Source organism: Mesoplodon bidens (genome assembly GCF_964165515.1).
Source record: "Mesoplodon bidens genome assembly, chromosome: 2".
NCBI lineage: Eukaryota > Metazoa > Chordata > Mammalia > Artiodactyla > Ziphiidae > Mesoplodon > Mesoplodon bidens.
The window spans coordinates 53,691,994-53,713,213 of record NC_138177.1 but is presented as its reverse complement, the minus strand read 5'-3'; the positions used below and the strand labels follow the sequence as shown (position 1 = coordinate 53,713,213).

Here is a 21,220-nt window from a genome sequence, read left to right as displayed (position 1 = left end):
GCATCACGGAAGCAGATACGACAAGCCACTGTTATACCATTACAAACAAAACCCCAAAAGTGCAGTTTGTAAAAGAAACTAGGGGCAAAGTGGAACCTCTCCTGAAACCAACTTGGAGATGAGTGATCAACCCTCTCGCCCAGAAGCAGTCGACAGGCAGGGCGAGTTCTCAGGAGGGTACAGAGTCCTCCTGCCCGTGTCCGCTGGGGTCAGGAACACTGTCCGCAGTCCCATCCAGAAAGGATGCTATTTGGAAACCATGAACCACCAAATACCTTACGGTTTTGCTAATTTTATGACTGTCAGGAAAGCCCCAGTGCCGTGCCTCGTGGTGGCATCCCAGGTACAACCAGGAAGATGCTTGGGCTGACTCAGACCTGGGCCTCTGGCCAATAAACCGAGGTCAAGGACAGAGTGGGGGCCAGGCCCGGGGATGTGGGTGGACACGGCAGGTCCTATCAAGCCAGTTGCCACTGGACCTGTCTGTACTCCTGGAACTTTCAACTCACATATATGTTAAAGATTGAGATTCAACAGACGCTGGTGAAGAGTCCAGGGTCTTAAAAGAGAACACCCCTGATTATTCATGCAGGCTCAACATTTTCAGGGACTTCTGTCCATAAGAGCGTCACAGAGTTTTAAAGTTCTATGTAAATTTGCCAGAAAGATCTGTCCGATTCCATTCTAGAGGACTCCGCCATCAGTGTGCTTACATGGCACTCACTCTCCATCTTTCCTTCTGGGGTTCCCCGCACACCCTGAGAACCACTGCCTATGCCCCAGCAGGGCCAGGCCAAGAGCGCAAGACTGCCACTGACCCGGTTCCATCCGGGGCACTGCAGTTGACATCGGCGCCACATTCGAGGAGGTGTCGTACGATGTTGAGCCAACCTCTTGCACAAGCCTCGTGCAGGGCACAGTAAGCCGCGTTGTCGCGGTGGTTCACATCACAAATCTTGTTCTCCAGGCAGTACAAGACCACTTCCTACGGGGAGAGGAGAGGAGAGGAGATACCATCAGACCACCATACAGTGAACCTTGTAAGGCTGACCTCCCCATAGCTTGGCGGTGCCCACTTTCAGAGGCATACATCCTTGGGGCCAAAAGCCCACCATGGCGCGGGCAGGTGGCAGGCATCCTGGTGGGGGGGGCGAGAGTGCGTGAGAAGGGCTTGGAGATGCAGACAGTGTTGTCTAAGGCTCTGCTGCACCAGTGGCCTGGCCATGGGCAAGTTACCCTTGAACTTCTCCAAGCTTCTACAGGGCTGCTGAGAGGACGCATTCGGATAGCGATGAAAGCCCTCAGCCCAGGGGCCGACGTGACCAGTACAGAGGTGTCACGGCTGCTAACATCTTAGATGACACATTGCCAAGCACAGACCATTCTCACTTGATGGGTCTGTTCAGTCGGTGGCAGTGGACGATAACACAAGTTTAGATAAAAGTATGGATGACCAACACTAAAAGAGAGCTTAAATCAGCCAGAGAACATTCCCCAGCTTAGAGAAGCAGGGACACCCAGGTCAGCTACATCCTCGCGCCCCCTGTTAAGACCCCAAATCAGAACCTGGGCCTCAGATGCTCTTGTCTGTATGTTAAGTAGAGTTAAAGAGAAGCTCTCTCCCTCCATCCTCGAGGAATGACACAAAATGCCTCCAATAACCCCACCCTCTATTTTGCCTCACTCCACCCTCTCGGGGCAGAATCAGTCTAATATTTTCATATTTACTCAAGTTAATGACAGGAACCTGATACACCACAGGCTGCAACCTCCACATTTCAAGAATCAAATAAAACGTTCACCGCCCCCCCACCCCGGAGATGTTCTGTGTCAACACTGTGCATTAGAATCACTGTTATTAACCTTATTTCTTTGGCTTGTTAAAATATCAATATGAACCACTCCCAGTAAGCAGAGCAGGAATTTATTCAATGTTTTATTACCTTAAGAAAGTTTTCAGACACATCGAAAGCATTTGCCACCAGAAAACACGTTATACTGTTTATACTGGGTAAGTCGTGCCCAGCAGAGAGCTGTCAGGTTCTGAGAGGTGGGAGTAGGCAGAACGTGCATGTGGCCCAGCACATGGTCTGCTGGGTAAGGGGGGATGGGATGGGGTCAGAACAGGCCTCCTTGTGACATCTCTCAGGTAACTCATCTGTTAAACCCAAAACGGGGGTCATTCTAGCCGCCCATAAGTGCGAGATGGGTTCTGTAAAACCTTTTATGCCCTTTGGAGGACACGCCAATCAAAGGTGACCACTCACTTGGGAGCGAACTAGAATGTTCCATTTGCTTACCACGTGAACCTAATGGGGCATGCTGGTAAACCTGGCCATCGGTGCCCTGTTACTTCAGGTCACTGCAGCAGCTCCCTTCCAAAACAAGAGGAGGAAGAGAAAAGGCACGCCCACGAATGCGTTTCTCCGTTTACATCCCAACCTGCCAGAAAGCCCACAATCCTCTGGGCTCCCAGGCCACCTGCCCCGAGCCCTGGTATCCAGGATACCGCATGAAGCTGCTGCTCTTTTAGCAGGCCCTCACTAGCCAGACTTGAGTGGACGGCTGCAAGCTAATGAGTTGTGTGCCCCAGCCAGGGAGAGGCCCTGTCACGTGGCTCTGGGATCAGTTCTGAACGCCACCAACTGCTGTGCACAGATCAATTTACTCAACCCAGGGTTTATTTGCTGTGACAATCATGGCCTTCACCTGGAAACCTTCATCACTACTAGGGCAGATTCAAGGGTACCTAGAAATGAAAGGCTGTCCAAGCTGATGGGTAAGTCAACTCTCTTCTCCTGGAAGATGGCAGCAAAGGCAGCAGTAGCCCCACGGCCAGGTCAGACTTTTTGCCACGGGCTGTCCTAACTCAACCACGTTGATCCCACTATTTACACAGTGCTTCTCATTTCCCCAGATGAGGACGTCTTCTGTCACCCACAGGAACCCAGGAGATAGCAGGAAAAGAAGGTAGTACTATCCTCATTCAACACTTGGAAACTGAGGCCCAGAGATATTAAACCCCAAGTTCAATTAACATGAAGTACTAGACCTATAACTCAGGTCTTTGGTACCTGGTCAGCTGGGAAGATTCAAAAGGCCCAAGAGGGCCCCAGTTAGAGGGATGCAATCCAGCTGTGACGAGCATCCCACAGGCCTTCTCTGTTGGGGGTCAAGTGGGCTAACTACACTCTCCTAGCTAGGAGGGTGATGGCCTCTAAATGGATGGCAACCATCGCCACCAACACTTTCTCTAACTGAAAGGTGAAGAGGCGGGGCGAGTCTGTCGACGCAACACATTCCTTGGTTTATTTTCTCCGCTAGAAATAAACGGGAGTGTCTGAAGGGCAGCCCTGCCATTCCCAAGCAAAGTCAAACTGCTTTTGTCAGACAGCTCTCTGTTCAGCGGCTATAAGCCGAATGCCATTACCCCCAAAATGTAACCATAAAGGCCATAAGCCCGACGTTGTTCATTAATTAAATGCCTCATTAACTTTTTAAAAAACATGACTTATTCAATTCATAGAAAATTTAACCATCACGGCTAAAGGCACAAGCATGTGGCTGCACACTGGCGTTTTAGCCTAAGAAATAGAAGCCTTTTTCCCAGGAGGGGAAAGTTTGAGGTCTTTGGCCACGCAAGTGATCTATTTAACGCGGATCTGAAGCCAGAGTGTGTTTCTAAACTTCCAGAACCAGATTATCATGACATAAAGCTCAGACAGCCTTTATACTGCACATGGTACCTTTGGCTAAGCAGGAGAAAATAACCAAGAATGCTGAAGACAGAACTTCAGGAAAACCCTCCCAAACCACAGCCTTATCTGGTTAAAAAAACTGTCCTTCAATTTTAAAAGGTTTAAGCTGCCACATCTCCCAACTGGGCCATCATCCCAACATTTAAAATTCTGCCCAGAGAAATCCCAGAAAGTTGGATTCAAAGTTGAAAGCATTCATCTACTTGTCACAATGTTCAGCATCAACACTGGTCATCTGTGGAATCTACATATTGAAATTTACATTTGAAGAAAAAAACAAATCCGACCGTACACATTCCCAAGGCTTCCTGTGCAATCAAAGGCCAGGTAGCCTAAAAAAGTATAGATCAAGTGCCCCTTGGTCCAGGCCTCAGAGCCACCAAACCAAAATGGAAACTGTCTTAGGACCAACGAGGGTCTTTTGACGTCTCTGGTCCCAAAGGGAGGCTGCTGGAAATGATGCCAAGTTCACAGGTGGGGCTTGGAGCCCCGCCCTCCACGGCGGGTGCAGCAGCACCCTGCCCCCCCATCTCCAGCATTTGCTGGAAACGGGAGTCTACTTTCTCAACCCTAACCTAAAAGTTGGGGTTGGGGGCTCCCCGCCACCTCCAGCATTTGCTGGAAGCAAGGAGACTATTTTCTCAACCACGGGGGGTCTAGCTCAACACTATGTGCAACATCTGCTCTGTCCTCCTCGGCGCCCGCTCTCAGCTCTTGGGAAACCAACTGGGTGCTCCTTGGACTTCACCTGCAAGTAACTGCGCTAAATACCAGAAAGTCCTCTCTAGCTAATGGAGAGGTCACCAAGAGACGTGTAGATATAAACAACAGCACATTCAACCCACAACAACAACAAAAAACACCCCCAAATTAAGCATAGCCCTAGTGCTTCCAACTTCCCACCCACAGTCGTGCCTTAGGGCCAAGGCAGGCACACCTCGAAGGGCTCACGGCACTATGGACCGGGGTGGGGGGACGACAGGAGACGGGGGACAGGGGCACAGAGCTGGCTGAGGGTGTGGGCGCCAGGGCTCCGGGCCAGCCTGGGTCCTGCCACCCCAGTGCTCATCCACACCTCCACGCTCAGCCTGCTGAGCCGCATTTTACTGTCACCATTCAACTCCCAGAGGGCTGATGCCAGCACAGAAAAATGCCTTTGCCCTGTGGGCTACTACGTCACAGTTGCTACTGACAAGTATGGTGGGGGAACTGCACAGGGCAGAGGGAGTCACCTGTCTCACAGAGGTTTTGAACAGAGGTTTTGAAATGCCAGTCTTGCTGAGGAGCATGGTGGGCTGTGGAGCACTGCTGGATTGCTACCTGTACGGGTATCAGCTAACCCCTCTGAGGCTCAGTTTCCTCATCCGAGAGTGGGCTAGTACTCGTTACTCCCAAGTGAAGATGTTAAAAGGGTGAAAGGAGTAACTACAGATCACACGGGCTTAGACAGATATCACCTATCTTTCTATGTTGCTCTAGCAATAGAGGCTATCACTGTCATCAGCCGTGCTGGGTTGGGATACAGCAGTGTGGACAGGGAGTTTTGTGCAAGGCTCAACCCCTGCTCCCCGCCCATCAGCCCTCGGCTCCCGTGCCCTCTCAGAAAGAGACTGCTCAGGTCTGCCCCACTCCCACCCCTACTCTGCACAGACACTTCCCACCCGCTACCCCACAGGGGCATCACTCTGCCCAAAACAGCACAAGTTATTAGAGCTAATAACTACTCTCCCTCTTGCTATTCAGAATCCAAAAGGGCTCATTAAAGTTCCCCTGGCCGCCAAGCCCTGGGTTAGGTCAGATTTTATATCAGAGATAAGTGAGCCGGACCGGCCGAAGCAGCCTACCTGCCTGAACGGGAACGGAACATCAGAGAGGCCTGCCTTTCTTTTCACACCACGACTGAACAAGCCACCAAAGAGCCCGCAGTGTGAGCGGGGCCAACGCAAACACCCTGCTGGAACACCCAGCCCAGCCCGCCACGTGGAGGGGGCTGGGCTCTGAGACCCGCCCCCCATCCCCAGCCAGTGTGTCCCCCACCCAAGGAGCAGCAGCCGGCGGATCCTGATCCGGGGCACCCACAAGGATGCTCACCTCGTAGCCAACCCGGGCGGCCTGCTGTAGGAGGGTCTCGCCCGCGTTCTTATTGACAATAAGTCTCCGCGCTTCCGGTGGCATCGGGCGGGACTGGGTGGTCTCTGGAGGGGAGCTTGAGCATGTCAGCCGCAAGGCCTGGGAAGCTGGTAACAATTGCTGCAAACGGTCCAAGGGCTTCTGGTCCTGCTTGGCCGGCGAAAGATCATAGTCGGAACTGGGCTCAGGCCGCTCCTGAGTGGAGGAAAGCACTTTTCCTCCTCTCTGTCAGGGGGAGGAGGCGTGGGAGGAAGGGGTTGCATTTTTACTCGCTGGAAACTTCACCGCCACCCAGGAGACAGGTCCCCTAGGAAGGGGCAGTGACGTTTGGGGGGGAGGGGTTCAGGAAAAGGAAAGCTTTGTCCCCAGAAGCAGAGAAGTAGGCAGGCGGGATGTGCCTGCACAGGCCCGGGGGGCGGGGGAGAGCCAGGGGCAAGAGGTACCTTGCCATCCGCATTGTCCACAGAGGAGTCCCCTGGCAGCGGCAAGCCCCGCCTGGGCTCCTGAGGGATCAAATGCTTGGTTTTGCACGGTCGCTTCCCGGATGGTTTCTCGCTGTTGTCGGTGTATTGCTGCGGCAGGGGCGAAGGCTGCCAATCCATTTCTTCGTCCATGCACAGCACATCTGTCAGGGGGAGAAGAAGCGGGCGTTACACAGTTGTAGCCGGTGAGGAAAGAAAAGCCCATTGTTAGCACTGATCGTTGGAGCAGCTTCAGTTTTTAAAGATATACCAATTATGTTTTCAAAGCACTAATATTTTAATTATCCCACATTCAACCGGCAAATAAGGCTAACCCACGAAACGCCAAATGGCAAGTCGCTTCAAAGGGCCGCAAGACAGGGCAGAAGCCAGCCCTTCGTGCGCTCCCGTCCCCACCCGTGGGGGGCCTGGGTGCTGGGGACAGGGCGACTGGGGACAGCCTGAGGCTGGAATGAGGGCACTGACAAGCGCCCGGGGTCACCCAAGACTTCCCTTCCTGCCCAGCCGCGGGCTGGGTGATGAGGAGCAGCCCAGGAAGTCGAGCTCCCGCCTCACTGTCCATTCCATAAGGAAGTGTGCAGGCTGAAAGGACCTCAGGAAGAAAACTCCCCGCTCGCCACACGCTACTCTTGTCAACTTGGATGGCGCTCAGGTCCCCTCCAGGGCCGTTTCCCACAGAGGGCGGGTGATCCACCCTCCAGGAGCGCCCCCCGCCCCGTGCGTACCTTGTTCATTGTCACTGCATTTCAGGGACTCCTCCAACCAGCTTCTGTTGCTTTTGGCCTCTGCCCTTTTCCTGCCAGGTTTCTCTTCGGAGATGCTATTGCCCTGGGGGGTGACCGCAGGCTGAACCGCCTGGGTCACTTCCTTCCTGCCCTGCCAGCCAGGTTTGCTCTCTGCTGCCGACACCTGCTGCTCCCGCCGTTCTCTAAGGTGCAGCAAGCGGCGCTGCTTTCTGGGATGGAGCCCTGTTAATTCAATGCACACCTCAGGTTGGTCAGCTCACTATAATGTGGCTCTTCTAAGTGGTTAGACGAACTGTTTGTCATTTCCCTCTCAGGCCAGTCAGCTAATGGAGAAATAACTACAAATTAATGAAGAAGCCCCCCGGGGCGGGGAACAAACTGTCTTACACATCACTAACAGGGGTGGGGGAGGGGAGGGGTGTGGTCACTGTGTTGGCTGAACTTGTCACCAAGTCTCAGGAGGGGGCCTATTTGCCTTTGGCCACCTTTGGGCTCCAGCCCCGGCACCTGGCTTTGGGGGGGTGGGGGGTGGGACGGGGGTGGGGGGTGGGGAGGTGTGAGTGGCTCCCCCCAGGGATCCAGGGTGGGACTGGAACTTTCCACTGCTCCGCTCCAGGACTTCCGTAGGGTGCCCTGCGGGCCCGAAGCGAAACCAAGCTCACCTTTGGAGACCCGTCTCCGCTTGGCTTTCAGCAGAGAGTCCTCCGGGAGCTCTTCCACAGTGGTCTCAGTGTGGTTCCTAACGCCAGAGACCTTGCGCTTTCTGTTCAGCCGGAGGGTGGGGCTGCGTGACGCGTCCGGGGCCGCCTGGTCGGCGGGGGGGCTCTCTGGGGGGCTCCGTGTCCATGAAGTAGTCCTCACTGTCTTCTGGGGCTTCGAAGGGGTCAGGTTTGCTTCCATCCTAACACTCCCCTAGGGAAGGGGAGACAACCCGGAAAGGAGGGAACAAAGGTCACCAGGAGCAGGCAGGACCCCCATGCCCAAGGCAATCTGCTACCAACAGACCACCTCCCTTTGGAGACCAGGGGCCTCACACGCTGGAAGCACAAAACCCTCAGAAAGACGTCCCAAAGGAAGGACAGCTGAACACAACCAGCAAAGAAAGCAGAAAATGAGGCGCGTAGCCCACTCACGATCCATCCTTCAAGGGTCAAGGTGAGGCATCTACACCATCCCTCTATAGGCATGTGAGATAACTCCCTAACTGCTTAACTCTCCAAGGTGGCTTACTCTTAAAGGGGGGGGTGAGTGACCTCACAGTAAGATCCAACCCATCAGGGCGGAGCTACAAATTACTATGGAAACAGCTGCTAGTAAACAAAAAAGGCTGATGTCATCAAGAGACCAAATAGCCCCCAACTGCCATCTACACAGACATAGCACCAATGTTCACTTGGGTCAGCAGGGGCGAGGGTGAAGAAAAAGGGTAGGGAAAGAATGGTGGGAGGCTGGGAAGCTGGGGAGACCAAGGGAAGAGGAGCCTGGCAAAGGGAAAGGAAAGGCTTCCTGGTGCACACACAAGGGTCAAGGGCAATTTCAAAGAACTCAACCAGATTGCTACAAGTCCGTCTGTCCTCTTTCCACACTGCCATCGAGGGGCTGCTCCTATTTCCTGTCTAGGAAGAAGGCCCTCAGTGACACCAGTCACCCCACCTGGCACGTCTCCACGCCTTCCTTCCCAGGCAACAAGCATCTAAGGACATTTCAAAGACAAGACTCCAACCCCCTTCATGGGGGGTGGGGGGTGGGGGGGCGGCGGGCAGGGCTGAACTGCTCACACCCCAGCTCCGCCTGTGTTGCTCCTGCCCCCTCTGCTCAATCTAGCATCCACTTGGGGCTTTTCCTCCAATCACCCCAGCCTAACATCACTCCTCACTTTTGCTCTAGCCAAACAAACAGTTCAACTGCTTTGCTAGTCACATTGTTTCTAACACACAAATAATTCCATAATGATCACTGTGCTGTTAAAGAGTTCCCCGAAGATGACCCTGTGTCCATCACCGGCCGGGGGTGGGGGTGGGTGTATGAGTTTGGTATTTCGTTAACACCTGAGCTAAGCTCCCACAGCCCGTCTTTCTAGATGAAATCATAGACAGACCCCTCACATGCTGCTCGCATTCCTCCTCCGCTCCCTAGACCACTTCAAGTATCACTCCCACTTCTGCCCAGCCGGCTGGTCCCCTGATCAGCCTCTCTTGGGGGCATTCCCAGCATTTAATGGCAGTCAGTTGTGGGGATGAACCTCACCCTGGCCTGGGCTAGCCTGACCTGTGTTCTCAATGGTGGAACACACTTAGCTTTTCTCCAAGGGTATCCCAAGGTGGGACAGATCCCCATCTACTCTTGCCGGAATGGTGGAATCACCCCAACCGCGAGGGTCTCCTGTCATGGCAGCAGGAGAAACCCCAAACTCCTGGCCTGTGCTTACGGGTGATGCAGCCCAGGCTACCGCAGGCCCGGTGAAGACGGCGTGCTGCAACTCTCACTCCGGCTGCTCTGTGACCCTCTTAAACACTCGGGCAGGAATGGCACCGCTTTACAACTCGGCCCCCTTCACTTGTAAAGTGGGAATGTTACTGCTAGCCTCCCTCCAGGGTGGGCTTCATAATCACGGGCCGGGCTCAGCACAGAGAAAGGCTGGAAAGAGCCCTTTAACCAAAAGATGCCAAGACTTTCAGACCAGCCTGAATCTCAGGCCTGAAATGTAGGCAATTTTAAGAGGTGAGCCCTGCTGGTTACACCATTGGACTTCTCTGGTCCAATCTGGTCCAATCAGCCTTCCCTAAAAGCTCCGTGGGAGGGGATCCATGGAGGAATGGAAGGGCTACCTTAAGAACCCCCATGTCCAATTTTAAAGTTTCTTTTTCCAAACTAGGTCCATCCACCCTTCCCCCAACCCCGGAGCCTTTCAGGGCAAAGATCTCAATTCCCCTCAGCTAAGGCCCCCCAAGACCTTACGCTAGTGTGACCTTACCCAGGCCAGTAATAACCCTGAAGGACACCCACCCCGACTGCCCAAGATGCCCATGGCCACCAGCTATGGGGTAGAGGCTCCGTGTCACTTGGAGCTTCTCAAAGACTGTTCTAACCACGACCCACAGGAGGATGACCCTTGAGGGCAAAGGAGATGGGGAGATAAATAGATACACGGGGATCCTAACCATCAGGCTTTGCCATCATTGCTACTTTTGGCCCTTCTAAAAGTGGGAAGCCATGTGCCCTTGGTCACCCAGTCTAAGCAAGATGTGAACGTGGTCCCTGCAGCATGGTCCTATGACTCACAGCACATATATCCCAAATTCATTATGGTTGTACCATAGCATCACCTCACAGAAGCATCACCACAGCAACATTTACAAGTCACTGTGGCAACAAAGCACCCTCACCACGGTTGAGCCATGCCCAGTGAGGCCTCAACAAGGTGAGAGGGTTCTGAGTCGCTGGAAGGCTCCCCAGGATTAAAATCCCCTTCTCTGTAGCTTAACTATAATAGCACCTCCAGTCAGGGCTAACCTTGTTACAAGTTACACCCGCTACAGAAGGAGTGCAGGGGATCTCTGTTCCAAAGTAGTTTACAAACGTGCAGGTGCTCAGCTGGAAGAGAAGTTCCCTGAGCAAAGAAGTTTCATGAAGCCCCTTGACTGAGGCTTCCTCCAGCTCCTGGCCAGGCACTGCCACTGAGCAGGTCCTAGGCCTGTCCCAGCCAAGTGGTTGGCAAGGGAGATGGTTACTCCAAGTTTGAGAAGGAAGGGACCAATGCCTCCTTGCCCCGCCCCATCTTCAAATGCCACTGAGGTTCCTAGTGATGAACTTCCAAGTCTGAGGAACCTCCAAACTCATTTGGTGAACTTCTAAAATAAACATTTCACTCAGCCACCCATGTGACCATAAAGAATAAATGAGTATCTCAGCCACTGTGTTTTCAAGTTAATTTCTTTTTTCTTTATTTATTTATTTATTTATTTTTTGTGGTACGCGGGCCTCTCACTGTTGTGGCCTCTCCCGTTTCGGAGCACAGGCTACGGACGCGCAGGCCCAGTGGCCATGGCTCACGGGCCCAGCCGCTCCACGGCATGTGGGATCCTCCCGGACCGGGGCACGAACCCACGTCCCCTGCATCTCCAGGCGGACTCTCAACCACTGCGCCACCAGGGAAGCTCTAATTTCTTTTTTAAACAAGCCCCTAGCAACAAGATGCACCCGCACCAGGACAACCAGGGCCGTGCAAACAGCACCCACCACCTTAGAAGCTCCTGGTCCCTCCATGGGTAGGGGCTGCCTCAGAAGGGGGAAGGCATCTTGAAGGCGTCCTGGACCCTCTCTGGGACCCCTGCCCACCCCAAATCCCCGCCCCATCTCCCATGCACTCACAGCTCGGCTCTCGGCCACACCAACACCCATGAGAAGGACCTGAGCCCATATCAGCTTAAGACATGATGGCCCAAGAACAAGAAGGCCCGTTCATATCCCGCTGAATGGAATGAACACCTGCTGGGCCTCGGACGTGGAGGCCGCAGTAAGAACAATGGCCCCTTCAGGTGGCCTTTTCTGACCAGCTATTTACAAACCCCACGTCTCTACAAGACAGAGGGTGGGTGGGGAACCCACCTCCGTTGCCCCAATCTTTCAAACGGAGCCCCTCAACTTCCCCAACCCTTCTCCTGCCCTCCCATGGTGGCGATTCATGGCTCACTGGGCCATGTCCCGGGTGCTCCAGGAAGAGACCCGTCGGTCGGTCTGAGATTGGAGGCAGGCTGTGGGGGGAGGGGGCTTTCGGAATCATCTGGGGCTCAGGCCCTGCTCCCCATCAGCCATACCGAGTTCTCGTCTCCACGCTCAGCAGGAAAGACTGGGAAGGACGCACACAAACGTCTCTGGGAAGAAGGGTGGGTGAGGCCACTGAGACGTGAAGGGCAGCGGCCACCCTGGGTTTGGCCACGTTGCTGGAGAAAAGGGCAAGAAGACTCGAGGCCGGTTAACTGCCCGCTCCCTTCCTCCAGCCTCCCTCACCGTCCACCCAGAACAGGCAGATCCCCTCCTCAGAAAAGTGCATCCCCGTGAACTTGGCCTTGCCCACTTTTATCACATCTCTCTGAGAAACTTCCCCAAGAGCTGAGTTATGAGGCCACTCAGGAGGGTAAGGGCTGCGTGTCAGCTGTGAGCACAGGCAAGGAGGGAGGCCTTCTTGCTGCTTCACTCCAGGGTGGCCTGGACCCTCCCTTTTTCATTCCAATCCCGAGGGGGAGGAGCTCGGAATCGTCTACTCCAGGCACATCAAGAGCCCCATCCCTCGGGTAAGGCCGCCACTGACTAGCCCCAGAAATCCCCTTCTATGGGAGCCACGTAGGACAAACCGGTCCCGGTGTGGCTTACCCAGAACCCTGGCCACAGGCCTTTGTCTGACCCCAAAGATGAGCTGGGGGAGGGCAGTGCTCCAAGCAGCAGAGAGAAGCACACGCTGTCGCTGACCACAATTCTCCTGAACTGCATCAGGCACCCACGACCTAAGCGTGCGGGCGAACGCCGACCCTACGACTGGGTCCAAGGGCCTGGGCCTCCCAAACGTGCCCACCACCCCCGACTGTCCTGTCTCAGGAGGATTTCACGCCCACCCTGTCCTCGACGTTCACCGAGGTGCCCTCACTCACCATCACCGGTGAGGTTTCTGGGGTCCGGAGCAGGCTGCAGGCCACAAGCATGCACACTGAAGAAAGCGGGAGAAAGACCTCCACTTGCTGCCAACGCATCTCATTAGCCCAGGAAGTCTCGAGGGCAAAGCCCGAAGTCAACCCCAGTGGGGGAGCAGCTGAGGGGACCGCAGAGCGTGACTCGAGGCAACACGAGCTTTCTCTCCAGTTGGGCCTCCAGAACAGAACACAGCCGTCTGGTGGGAAGAACGGCCTCGTTGGTCCCACGGCCTGGGAGCGTGCTGTCAGCTCCTCATGGCTGCAAACGAGCCTCCACAGAACACAGTGATGCTCATCTCTCTGGGGCCTTCGTCAGCCCTCATCGCACTTGAACGAAACCTCTGCCTTTGGAGGGAGAATCCGAGTACTCTCCACTCCCTCCCACAGGAGACTGTCACTCTGGAGGGTCTGGCTCTGGCTGCAAGTGCCATTCCACTGCTACCAAAAACCCGTGTCCGTACCTGCTACACAACAGAACACATACCTGCGACGCCGGAGGTCCTGCACTGCCATTCCTCTGCTCACCGTATCAGACTATCACTGACTGCAGGACTAGCATTGCTCCGGAAAAAGGAGACGCGTGCCAGGAAACATTTCATAGGTGCTTCACTCCTGGATGCCGCAACGCTCAAAAGGACAGCCAGCCTTGCAATCCACAGCTGGGAAGGGTGGCCAGAGCAGCCCGTTCTCCGAACAGCCAGCACCCAGACGCTGGGCCGTCGGAAGCGTATTGTTTCCTCTCACCTCCCTCGGCACTGGGAGCGGAACCGCCCCGTTCCCACCGACGTGGTACCACACGCGAGCCGCCTGGGTTCACTTACATCTCTCACTGTCGTTCTGGTCGGCAATGGCCTCCTCCGGGGCGACCGACTTTGGCTTTTTGTCCTGACTTCCTTTCAGCCTTTCCCAGTCAGCGGGGCTGAATTTGCGCACCTCGGAGTCTTTGGTCGTGGGGTGGCCACCTTCTCGCTCTTTCATCTCCAACTCTGAGAAGCGCATCACTGCACGCTACAAAGAGAACGGAGATGGAAAAAAGACACACCTTACCACCAAAGCTATTTCACTGCCCTTACCTTAAAGGAAAGTATCTTCACAGAAAATTTGCCCAAAACCAACCACAATTTATCATACAACTGAGATATTTTAAAATTGAACAATAAAAATGTAAGAGTGTCTAAGTGTAACTAGTCACACACTCTTTATTCATAAAGCCATATGTATGTAGAGATATATGTGGTGTGTATGTATAGCCATACATACACTGTGGCATAGAGACAGACATTCTCTTTCGAAGGTAAATAAAACAAAACAAAAACACAACGCAAAGAAAGCAAAACAAAAACACAACAGAAAACAAAACAAATGCACAATGAATAAAGACGACCATGGCCCACAAACTTCCCTTTGTATATTTGGAAATGAAATTTAACTCAAAAGGTTTATGTAAGATTCTAGTAATAAAAATTTGAAGAACTGACCTCACAGTAAGCAGCGGGTAGACATAAAATACTGTCCTCTTGTAATCCTTCCATCTATGTAATTAAAATGGGCACTCAATGGATCATTTAGATAACTTCATCCATTTTTATAAGCATAAACCAATTTTTTTCTTAACACTGCAAAACAATTTGCCTTTATTTGTCTTTTAATTAAAAGTAAAATATCTTGGGCTTCCCTGGTGGCGCAGTGGTTGAGAATCTGCCTGCTAATGCAGGGGACACGGGTTCGAGCCCTGGTCTGGGAAGATCCCACATGCTGCGGAGCAACTAGGCCCGTGAGCCACAACTACTGAGCCTGTGCGTCTGGAGCCTGTGCTCCGCAACAAGACAGCCCGCGACAGTGAGAGGCCCGCGCACCGCGATGAAGAGTGGCCCACGCTTGCCACAACTAGAGAAAGCCCTCGCACAGAAACAAAGACCCACCACAGCCAAAAATAAATAAATAAACAAATGTGGGGTTAAAAAAAACCCAGCTTCTTCTCTCTAAAAAAAAAAAAAAAAAAAGTAAAATATCTTAAGGAAATTCCTATACAACATGTATCTTTCACTAGCAAGTTAAATACATACTCTATCCCTTTAAGCAAGGTTTGTTTTTTTGGTTTTTTTGGTGTGTTTGTTTTTTTGGTGGAAAAAAAAAATTGCACGTATCTCACAGACATGCGGCCGCTACACACCTCCACCAAGTATCACGTAAGGCATTCTAAGCAGCGCTTTTAGGTATATTTGTTAACGTACAGTAACGGCAGAGAAATCAAAGCGATTGATAGGTAAATGTCATGCAGTCTTTTAGACATCCTTCGCAATAATTAAAACTTCCGTTATCAGCATTCGAGTGGAGTTCCCTTAAAATCTACAGAATAACTTAAACTATCCACTTACGTCCCCTTACTGGACACATTTCAAACATTTAAATCATCCTAAGCTTCATTAACCAAATCAGCCCGGTGTCCTGCCCTATCATACCCCCGGCCCCCTCCTCTTCACACATTAAAAAAACCTGACAACTGGTCAGGCTCCTGAAATTCGGGTGTGGGGGGGCTCACCTGCAATGCCCGCTGCTCCCGGCTGAGCTGACTGGAGTCTGCGTACAGTCCGGTAGCGACACACTTGAACCGGTCACCCACGTAACCAGCGGAGTTTGCGATTCTCTTTGCCAGCTTAGATGGCTTCGGTTTTAGAACTTTGCCATTGGTTGATCCTGCCTCGTCAGCTCCGTCTTTGGTGTAGGTGGGGGTGACGTCCACACTCGGTGGGGCACTGCCCACGCAAAATGGTTTGGGATCCTCTTGGGTTTTCCCGAAAGTGACCGCAGAGCCGTCTCTCCCCAGGGTCGGCTCCAGGAATGGAGTCGAGACCGGCGTCGCCAGGTTCTCCTTGTTGGTTACCGCTGGAACATTCTCCTTGCTTAAGCCGGAAACTGGCTGGCCCGGAGCATGTATGAAAGTATAGGCTTCGTGGAAGTCACTGATGCGCCCCAACTCCTCTCTCAGGGCAATAAATTCCCGGAGTGGCTGTAGGGCCACATTTTACTTTTTTAATATATGTTCACATGTTTCCATAAAGGATCCAAGGTGGCCCATAATGTAAGGACACACAATATTAGCTTTTTTTTTTTTTTTTTTTTTTTTTTTTTTTTGCGGTACGCGGTCCTCTCACTGCTGTGGCCTCTCCCGTTGCGGAGCGTAGGCTCAGCGGCCATGGCTCACGGACCCAGCCGCTCCGCGGCATGTGGGATCTTCCCGGACCGGGGCACGAACCCGTGTCCCCTGCATCGGCAGGCGGACTCTCAACCACTGCGCCACCAGGGAAGCCCAATATTAGCTTTAAAAAAACATGAAAAAAAAAAAAAGGGAAATCATGATCCTGGAAATGGGTTGCATCCTTTTAAGGGGTGAGAATAACAGAATGAGTGAGCCAAAGATTTGGGAAAGGATCTCACATTTCCAAATGTCCAAATCTTAAAATTGCACCAAGTGGGAATGTAGCTGTGGCAATATTAACCTGAGAGAGCTCTAGGATCGTTGTCTTTACTCATCACTTGGTTGCAAGGTTATAAATGACAGGGTAAGTCAAGGAGGGCAAGTAGACAGATAAGAGTCATTTCCTGATTCTCAAAAGAAGGGGCATCACCTAGGGAAGGGGACTCCAAAATCCTACAGGAATCATCTTGATATACTAAATTTTCTAGGTGGCAAAAGTATCTCATTTGACCCTAGCAGCCAGATGGAACTTTTCGAAAAGTAGTGAAAAGCTACTCAACTGAATGCAAGTCATATGACTAGGAGCATGTCAGTGGAAAGTTCAAGTGAAGATGCTGTGGAAGAGCAATTCACCTTGTGTCTGAGCGTCCTCAGAATGTGCAATGGGAGGTGCAGTGCATGCTCTGTCTCACAGTGACCCTCCAACCTCTAAACTCATCTTTCCTGGGAAGAGGAATTCAAAAAGTCAATTTTAAAAAAAGATAGGGCTTCCCTGGTGGCGCAGTGGTTGAGAGTCCGCCTGCCGATGCAGGGGACACGGGTTCGTGCCCCGGTCCGGGAAGATCCCACATGCCGCGGAGCGGCTGGGCCCGTGAGCCATGGCTGCTGAGCCTGCGTGTCCGGAGCCTGTGCTCCGCAATGGGAAAGGCCCCAACAGTGAGAGGCCCGCGTACCACAAAAAATTAATTAATTAATTATTTAATTTAAAAAAGATAAAAGTCTCTAGTAGAGAAATTTTATCAGAGCCTAGTATTAAGAGCTGTAGAGCCACAAGTTTCCCATCATACAGCCTTAGCAGAGGCTGTTAAGGCAGTGACAGAAAATTTGTACCGAGGGAAATAGCAGAAGAGTTTGCCTACAATTCACGAAAATGATCCCTGCACTTGGCCTGAAGGAAATCAGCAACATTTAGAACAGCTCGTGTATTTGTATGCGGGATTGAGAATGAATTTAATTTTTTAATTTCTCTGAATTATCACATAAGATTCAGAAGATGCTCTCTCTGCCTAGAAGCCACCCCACTGGGATAACTATGCCTACGGGGTTCCTTTGCCTATGACTCCTACTTGCTAACAGACTGGCAGCCTGGCCCCAGGGCCTGGTCGCTGCTCCCAGTGCAATGGTGGATATGGTGTCAACGGTTGCAAAATCAAAGCCCCTTACATCCTCTCCATGCCTCTGTCCCACCCCCCACCCCACTCACCATTGATGTTCAGGAAGGGGAAGCTGTCCTGGATGGGAACGTGGTGCTGTGACTGGTCCAGCTCATCTTCCTCATCTTCTTCATCCACATCATTATCTTTCTCATCACAAGGAGCAGATCCACTGGATCCTACCCAAGAAACACACACACACACACAAAGGTCAAAAGTGAGGCGCTCACGTTGCACTGTCATCCCTGCAGCTGACCCACTGTTCAAGCTAGGCACTGCCAGCACAGAGGTTCCTTGGGTTCAGTGTGCACCCTCAATGCCAAAGAGTGGGAACCAAGGGTGTTCACCCCACTCCCAGCTCCTCCTACGGAGCCCCAGTGCAAGCTCTCATCCCCTCCCCTATGCAGGAGCTGCAGACCCTACTCCCTTCTCCTAGAAACCTTTTAATTCCTACTCTAAACCCCTTTCTACACATTAGCATCCCTTCTAAGGACCCAAGGAGCACAGCTTCTCTCCTTTATAAGCTTACTGTGAAGACAGACCCTTCCCTCATGGCAGAGCCTCACTAGATTCACTGCAGGTCAAGTCTAAATTATCTGGCTCTTAGTCGGAACTTGCTAAACATTGAGTAAATATAGGGATCAGGTGGTATTCTCCTAGGAAAAATACCATACAAATTAAATGATCACTTCCCCATCATTTATAAAGAGAACTTAATAGCCTTCATAATGTCATGTCAATTGATTCTTAGAACAGCCTTTGAAATACGCAGGGAAGATGAGAACCCAGATTTTATAGTGGAAGAAGCTGAGGCTCAAAAGGTTGAATGACTTGATTCAATATCCCACAAGTAGTGAGATGGAAAGACCGAGGTTTATAACTCAGACCTTCTAAGTTTTAATCCCTCCTTCTTCTAAACTACCTGGCCTCTCTTCTCAGTGTTGAGTCCCAAGAGAAGTTATTGTTTATAGAACTCAATACCCCCTCTTCTTTCTAATGCTTTACTGTTCCACTGCGTGGGCAGGAAGACTCTGCTGAGTTTGTATCTTTTGTTCTCTGGGTTCTTTCTAGGGACAGGATTTCTTGCTTTATTTACCAGTCTTCAACTTTGTAAGCGAGGCGACTTTCAAGTCGACTATCGCTTTAAGGGTCCAGCCCGGAACCTGGCACACTGTCCACCTTCTCCCCAGCAGCTGGGGCCTCACCTGGGTTAATGACAGAGCCCTGGGGCTGGGGGATGTCACACACTTGATATATCTTCACTGGGTTCATGGGCACCTCCTTGGTGCCGTCGTACATCAGGTTGAATTCCCTGCTCTCGTTGAGCGCACAGCGGAGCTGGGCCTTCCATTTAGCTGGGTCGGGGTCGTCCACCCCTTCCTGGTACTTCCCTGTCTCCACAGCCCAGGCCTGAGGGATAGGAAACTGCAGTGAGTGCCTGCTTGTTGCCCAGAAACACTGGAAAGTGTGCCCGCCCTCCCTCATACAGACACAGATACACACAGCCCTGCCTGACCGCCCCATCACCCCAACTCCAACTGACAGAGACTGCAGCAGAAAACACCACGCTGGGGACCAGGCAAGGCAGGGCCTGAGAGAAATTAAGCCAAATGCAAATAGTCTTTTAAAAAGAGGAGCCTCATCTCAAGTGCTTGTGCCAGCATCATCTGTCAACACTACAATGGCCTTAATGAAGGGTTGAAAATAAAGAAAAATCTGGAACAAGTATACACCAAAATACTAATGGTAACTTTTGGATAGCAAGATTTCAGGTAATTTTCTTTTGTTTTGTTTGCCTTATTTGTTTTTCACATGAATTGCTTATATAATAAGAAGAGAAAGGGAGGTGGCGTATGATATGAAGAATTTAGGCTTGCTCCTCCCTCTCCCTTCAGTCTTTAATCTGATGCACAAATAACTGTTGAAACCAAGTACCTTTAGGAGTAGCAGCCCATAGGAGGGCAGGAAGCACGCTCTGGGGGTTCAGCTGGCCTCAGTGCGAGGCTGAGGGCCTCAAGTCCTAATAAACTCACACCACCTGCCTTTCCCTGCTTCCTCAAACTCCCACATTGGGAACATTTTGCTGGGAACACCAGTGGCTGGTGGCCTGGGCCAAAACCAGTGTGGCCCCGCCTCTCTGGTTTTCAATTTTCAGGTCTAACGGGCATTTATGTGTCTGTTCACGGGATATCAGCCCTCCCCCACTGTTAACGTATCTCAGATGTCTATACTTTCTTCAGGGCTGTGACGTATGTGCTGGTGCAGAAAAGGGGGATGTCTTTTGCAGAGGACTCAAGATCAAGAGAATGAGATGGACCGGCCAGACTGCTCCCACTTGATGGTAGGAAGATAAGGTGGCCATGTATTTAGAATTCTGCAGGGGAACATAGTCTATATAGTCTATGGGTTTGCGGATCCACAACTTTTATTTTTTCAGTAATGCCAACCAAGCTCATAAGAGACTGACATATAATCCAGAATGCCAGTCTACTCGTTTTCAATGGGGGATAAAGCTGGTCAGTGACCAGCATGGTTAAGTCCAATAACCTGGACATAACCATGTATGATCTCAACCAGTAACTCCTGTATCTGGTTTCTAATGACAATTCCAAGAACGTAAGACCCACTCAATATTTAAATTCAAATTTTCAGATGACTCCAAAGCTAAATGGAAAAGATTTGATATTGAACTCTAAATTTGCATTATCTACACTATCTCTTACCCAGTTGCGTAACCCAGAAGCGACAGTAAAAGGCTCCTGCTTTCCCCAAAATCACAGGGCGTAAAGATGAAAAGCACTGGAAAGGCAAGACCCCCAGTGAATTTGCAAAGCTGCTCTTGTGTCTTTTTCTTTTTGACCTTGAAGCCAGGAGAAATTCTAAAAATACAAATGTATTAATTTTTAAAACTTGACTTTACTGAATATTGTTCAGATCCCCAAGCCTACAAAAATAATTTTATTTTTTTTAAAATGCTCCCTGCCTCCAAGGAGTTTACAATTCCTTAAAGGATCCAGATGAGTCAACAGATTAGAAATATAGATACTATGTGAACACCAGTAAAACTGCCTAATCCATAAAGAGTCGGGGGGTAGGTATGGTTGGCCAAGTTTATCAGAATTTATGATTCTAGGGCTGAATCTTGAACATGGGTAGAAGTTAACCAGGTGAGAAGCGTGGGTCACGATACTCTAAGCAGAAGAAGCTTTATGGGCAAAGGCAGAGGCTGAAAAGCACAGTGCTTAGGGGACCTACAAGCAGTTCAGCTTGTGTGGAGGCAGGATGAGATGAAAGTCTGGGCTTGTAAGTAGGAACCATGCCAAGGAGTTTGGACCTGATTCTTAGAACACTGAGAACCACTGAGAGATTTAAGCAGGTTGTGATGGGATCAGATTTAAGTTTTAGAAAGAACCCTCTAGCTGCAGGCCTGAAAAGGGTTTGAAGGGAGGCAAGGCATGAAGATAATATATAGTCTCTATATAATCCATATAATAGTGTTACTAGGGTCTGAACTAAGGAGGAGGCAGTAGGGATAGAGGATACAGGTAATGAGCTGTTAGAGACGTTGACTTGACAAAGCTTGATGATGAACTGATTCCTTGAAGAAGGTGAGAGAGAAATCAAGGATGATTCCCTGGTTTAGGGTTTGGGAGACTGGGTGGGTGGTGATGCTGGCCACTGAGATAGGAGCAGGTTTAGAAAGATGATTTCCCTTTGGAAATGTCGGATTTCAAATGCCTGTGGAAGGCCTAGGGGAGAATGCCCGGCATGCCCAGGGCAGTTTT

The 21,220-nt window shown here is 51.3% G+C and overlaps 1 protein-coding gene and 1 long non-coding RNA gene across 6 annotated transcripts in view; both read right to left on the bottom strand.

The window, feature by feature from the left end:
* Positions 1–21,220, bottom strand: part of LOC308610661 — a 279,944-nt gene that overhangs the window by 206,060 nt on the left and 52,664 nt on the right. The gene's annotated exons all lie outside the window — the stretch shown is intronic.
* The window catches only part of LOC308610523 (BCL-6 corepressor-like), a 29,820-nt gene that overhangs the window by 3,585 nt on the left and 5,015 nt on the right, over positions 1–21,220 (bottom strand). Inside the window, exons 4-14 of one of the 2 annotated variants that reach the window (XM_081223575.1) lie at positions 18,641–18,845; positions 17,486–17,614; positions 15,346–15,813; positions 14,282–14,335; positions 13,625–13,811; positions 12,765–13,000; positions 7,779–8,028; positions 7,096–7,338; positions 6,332–6,513; positions 5,850–6,113; positions 819–985 (exon numbers count right to left, since the gene is read on the bottom strand). In XM_081223575.1, the coding sequence (XP_081079701.1) occupies positions 819–985; positions 5,850–6,113; positions 6,332–6,513; positions 7,096–7,338; positions 7,779–8,028; positions 12,765–13,000; positions 13,625–13,811; positions 14,282–14,335; positions 15,346–15,813; positions 17,486–17,488 (2,054 nt within the window). In that variant the 5' untranslated portion in view covers positions 17,489–17,614; positions 18,641–18,845. The remainder of the gene's footprint in view (positions 1–818; positions 986–5,849; positions 6,114–6,331; positions 6,514–7,095; positions 7,339–7,778; positions 8,029–12,764; positions 13,001–13,624; positions 13,812–14,281; positions 14,336–15,345; positions 15,814–17,485; positions 17,615–18,640; positions 18,846–21,220) is intronic. The other variant, XM_081223576.1, reaches the window with a different exon arrangement.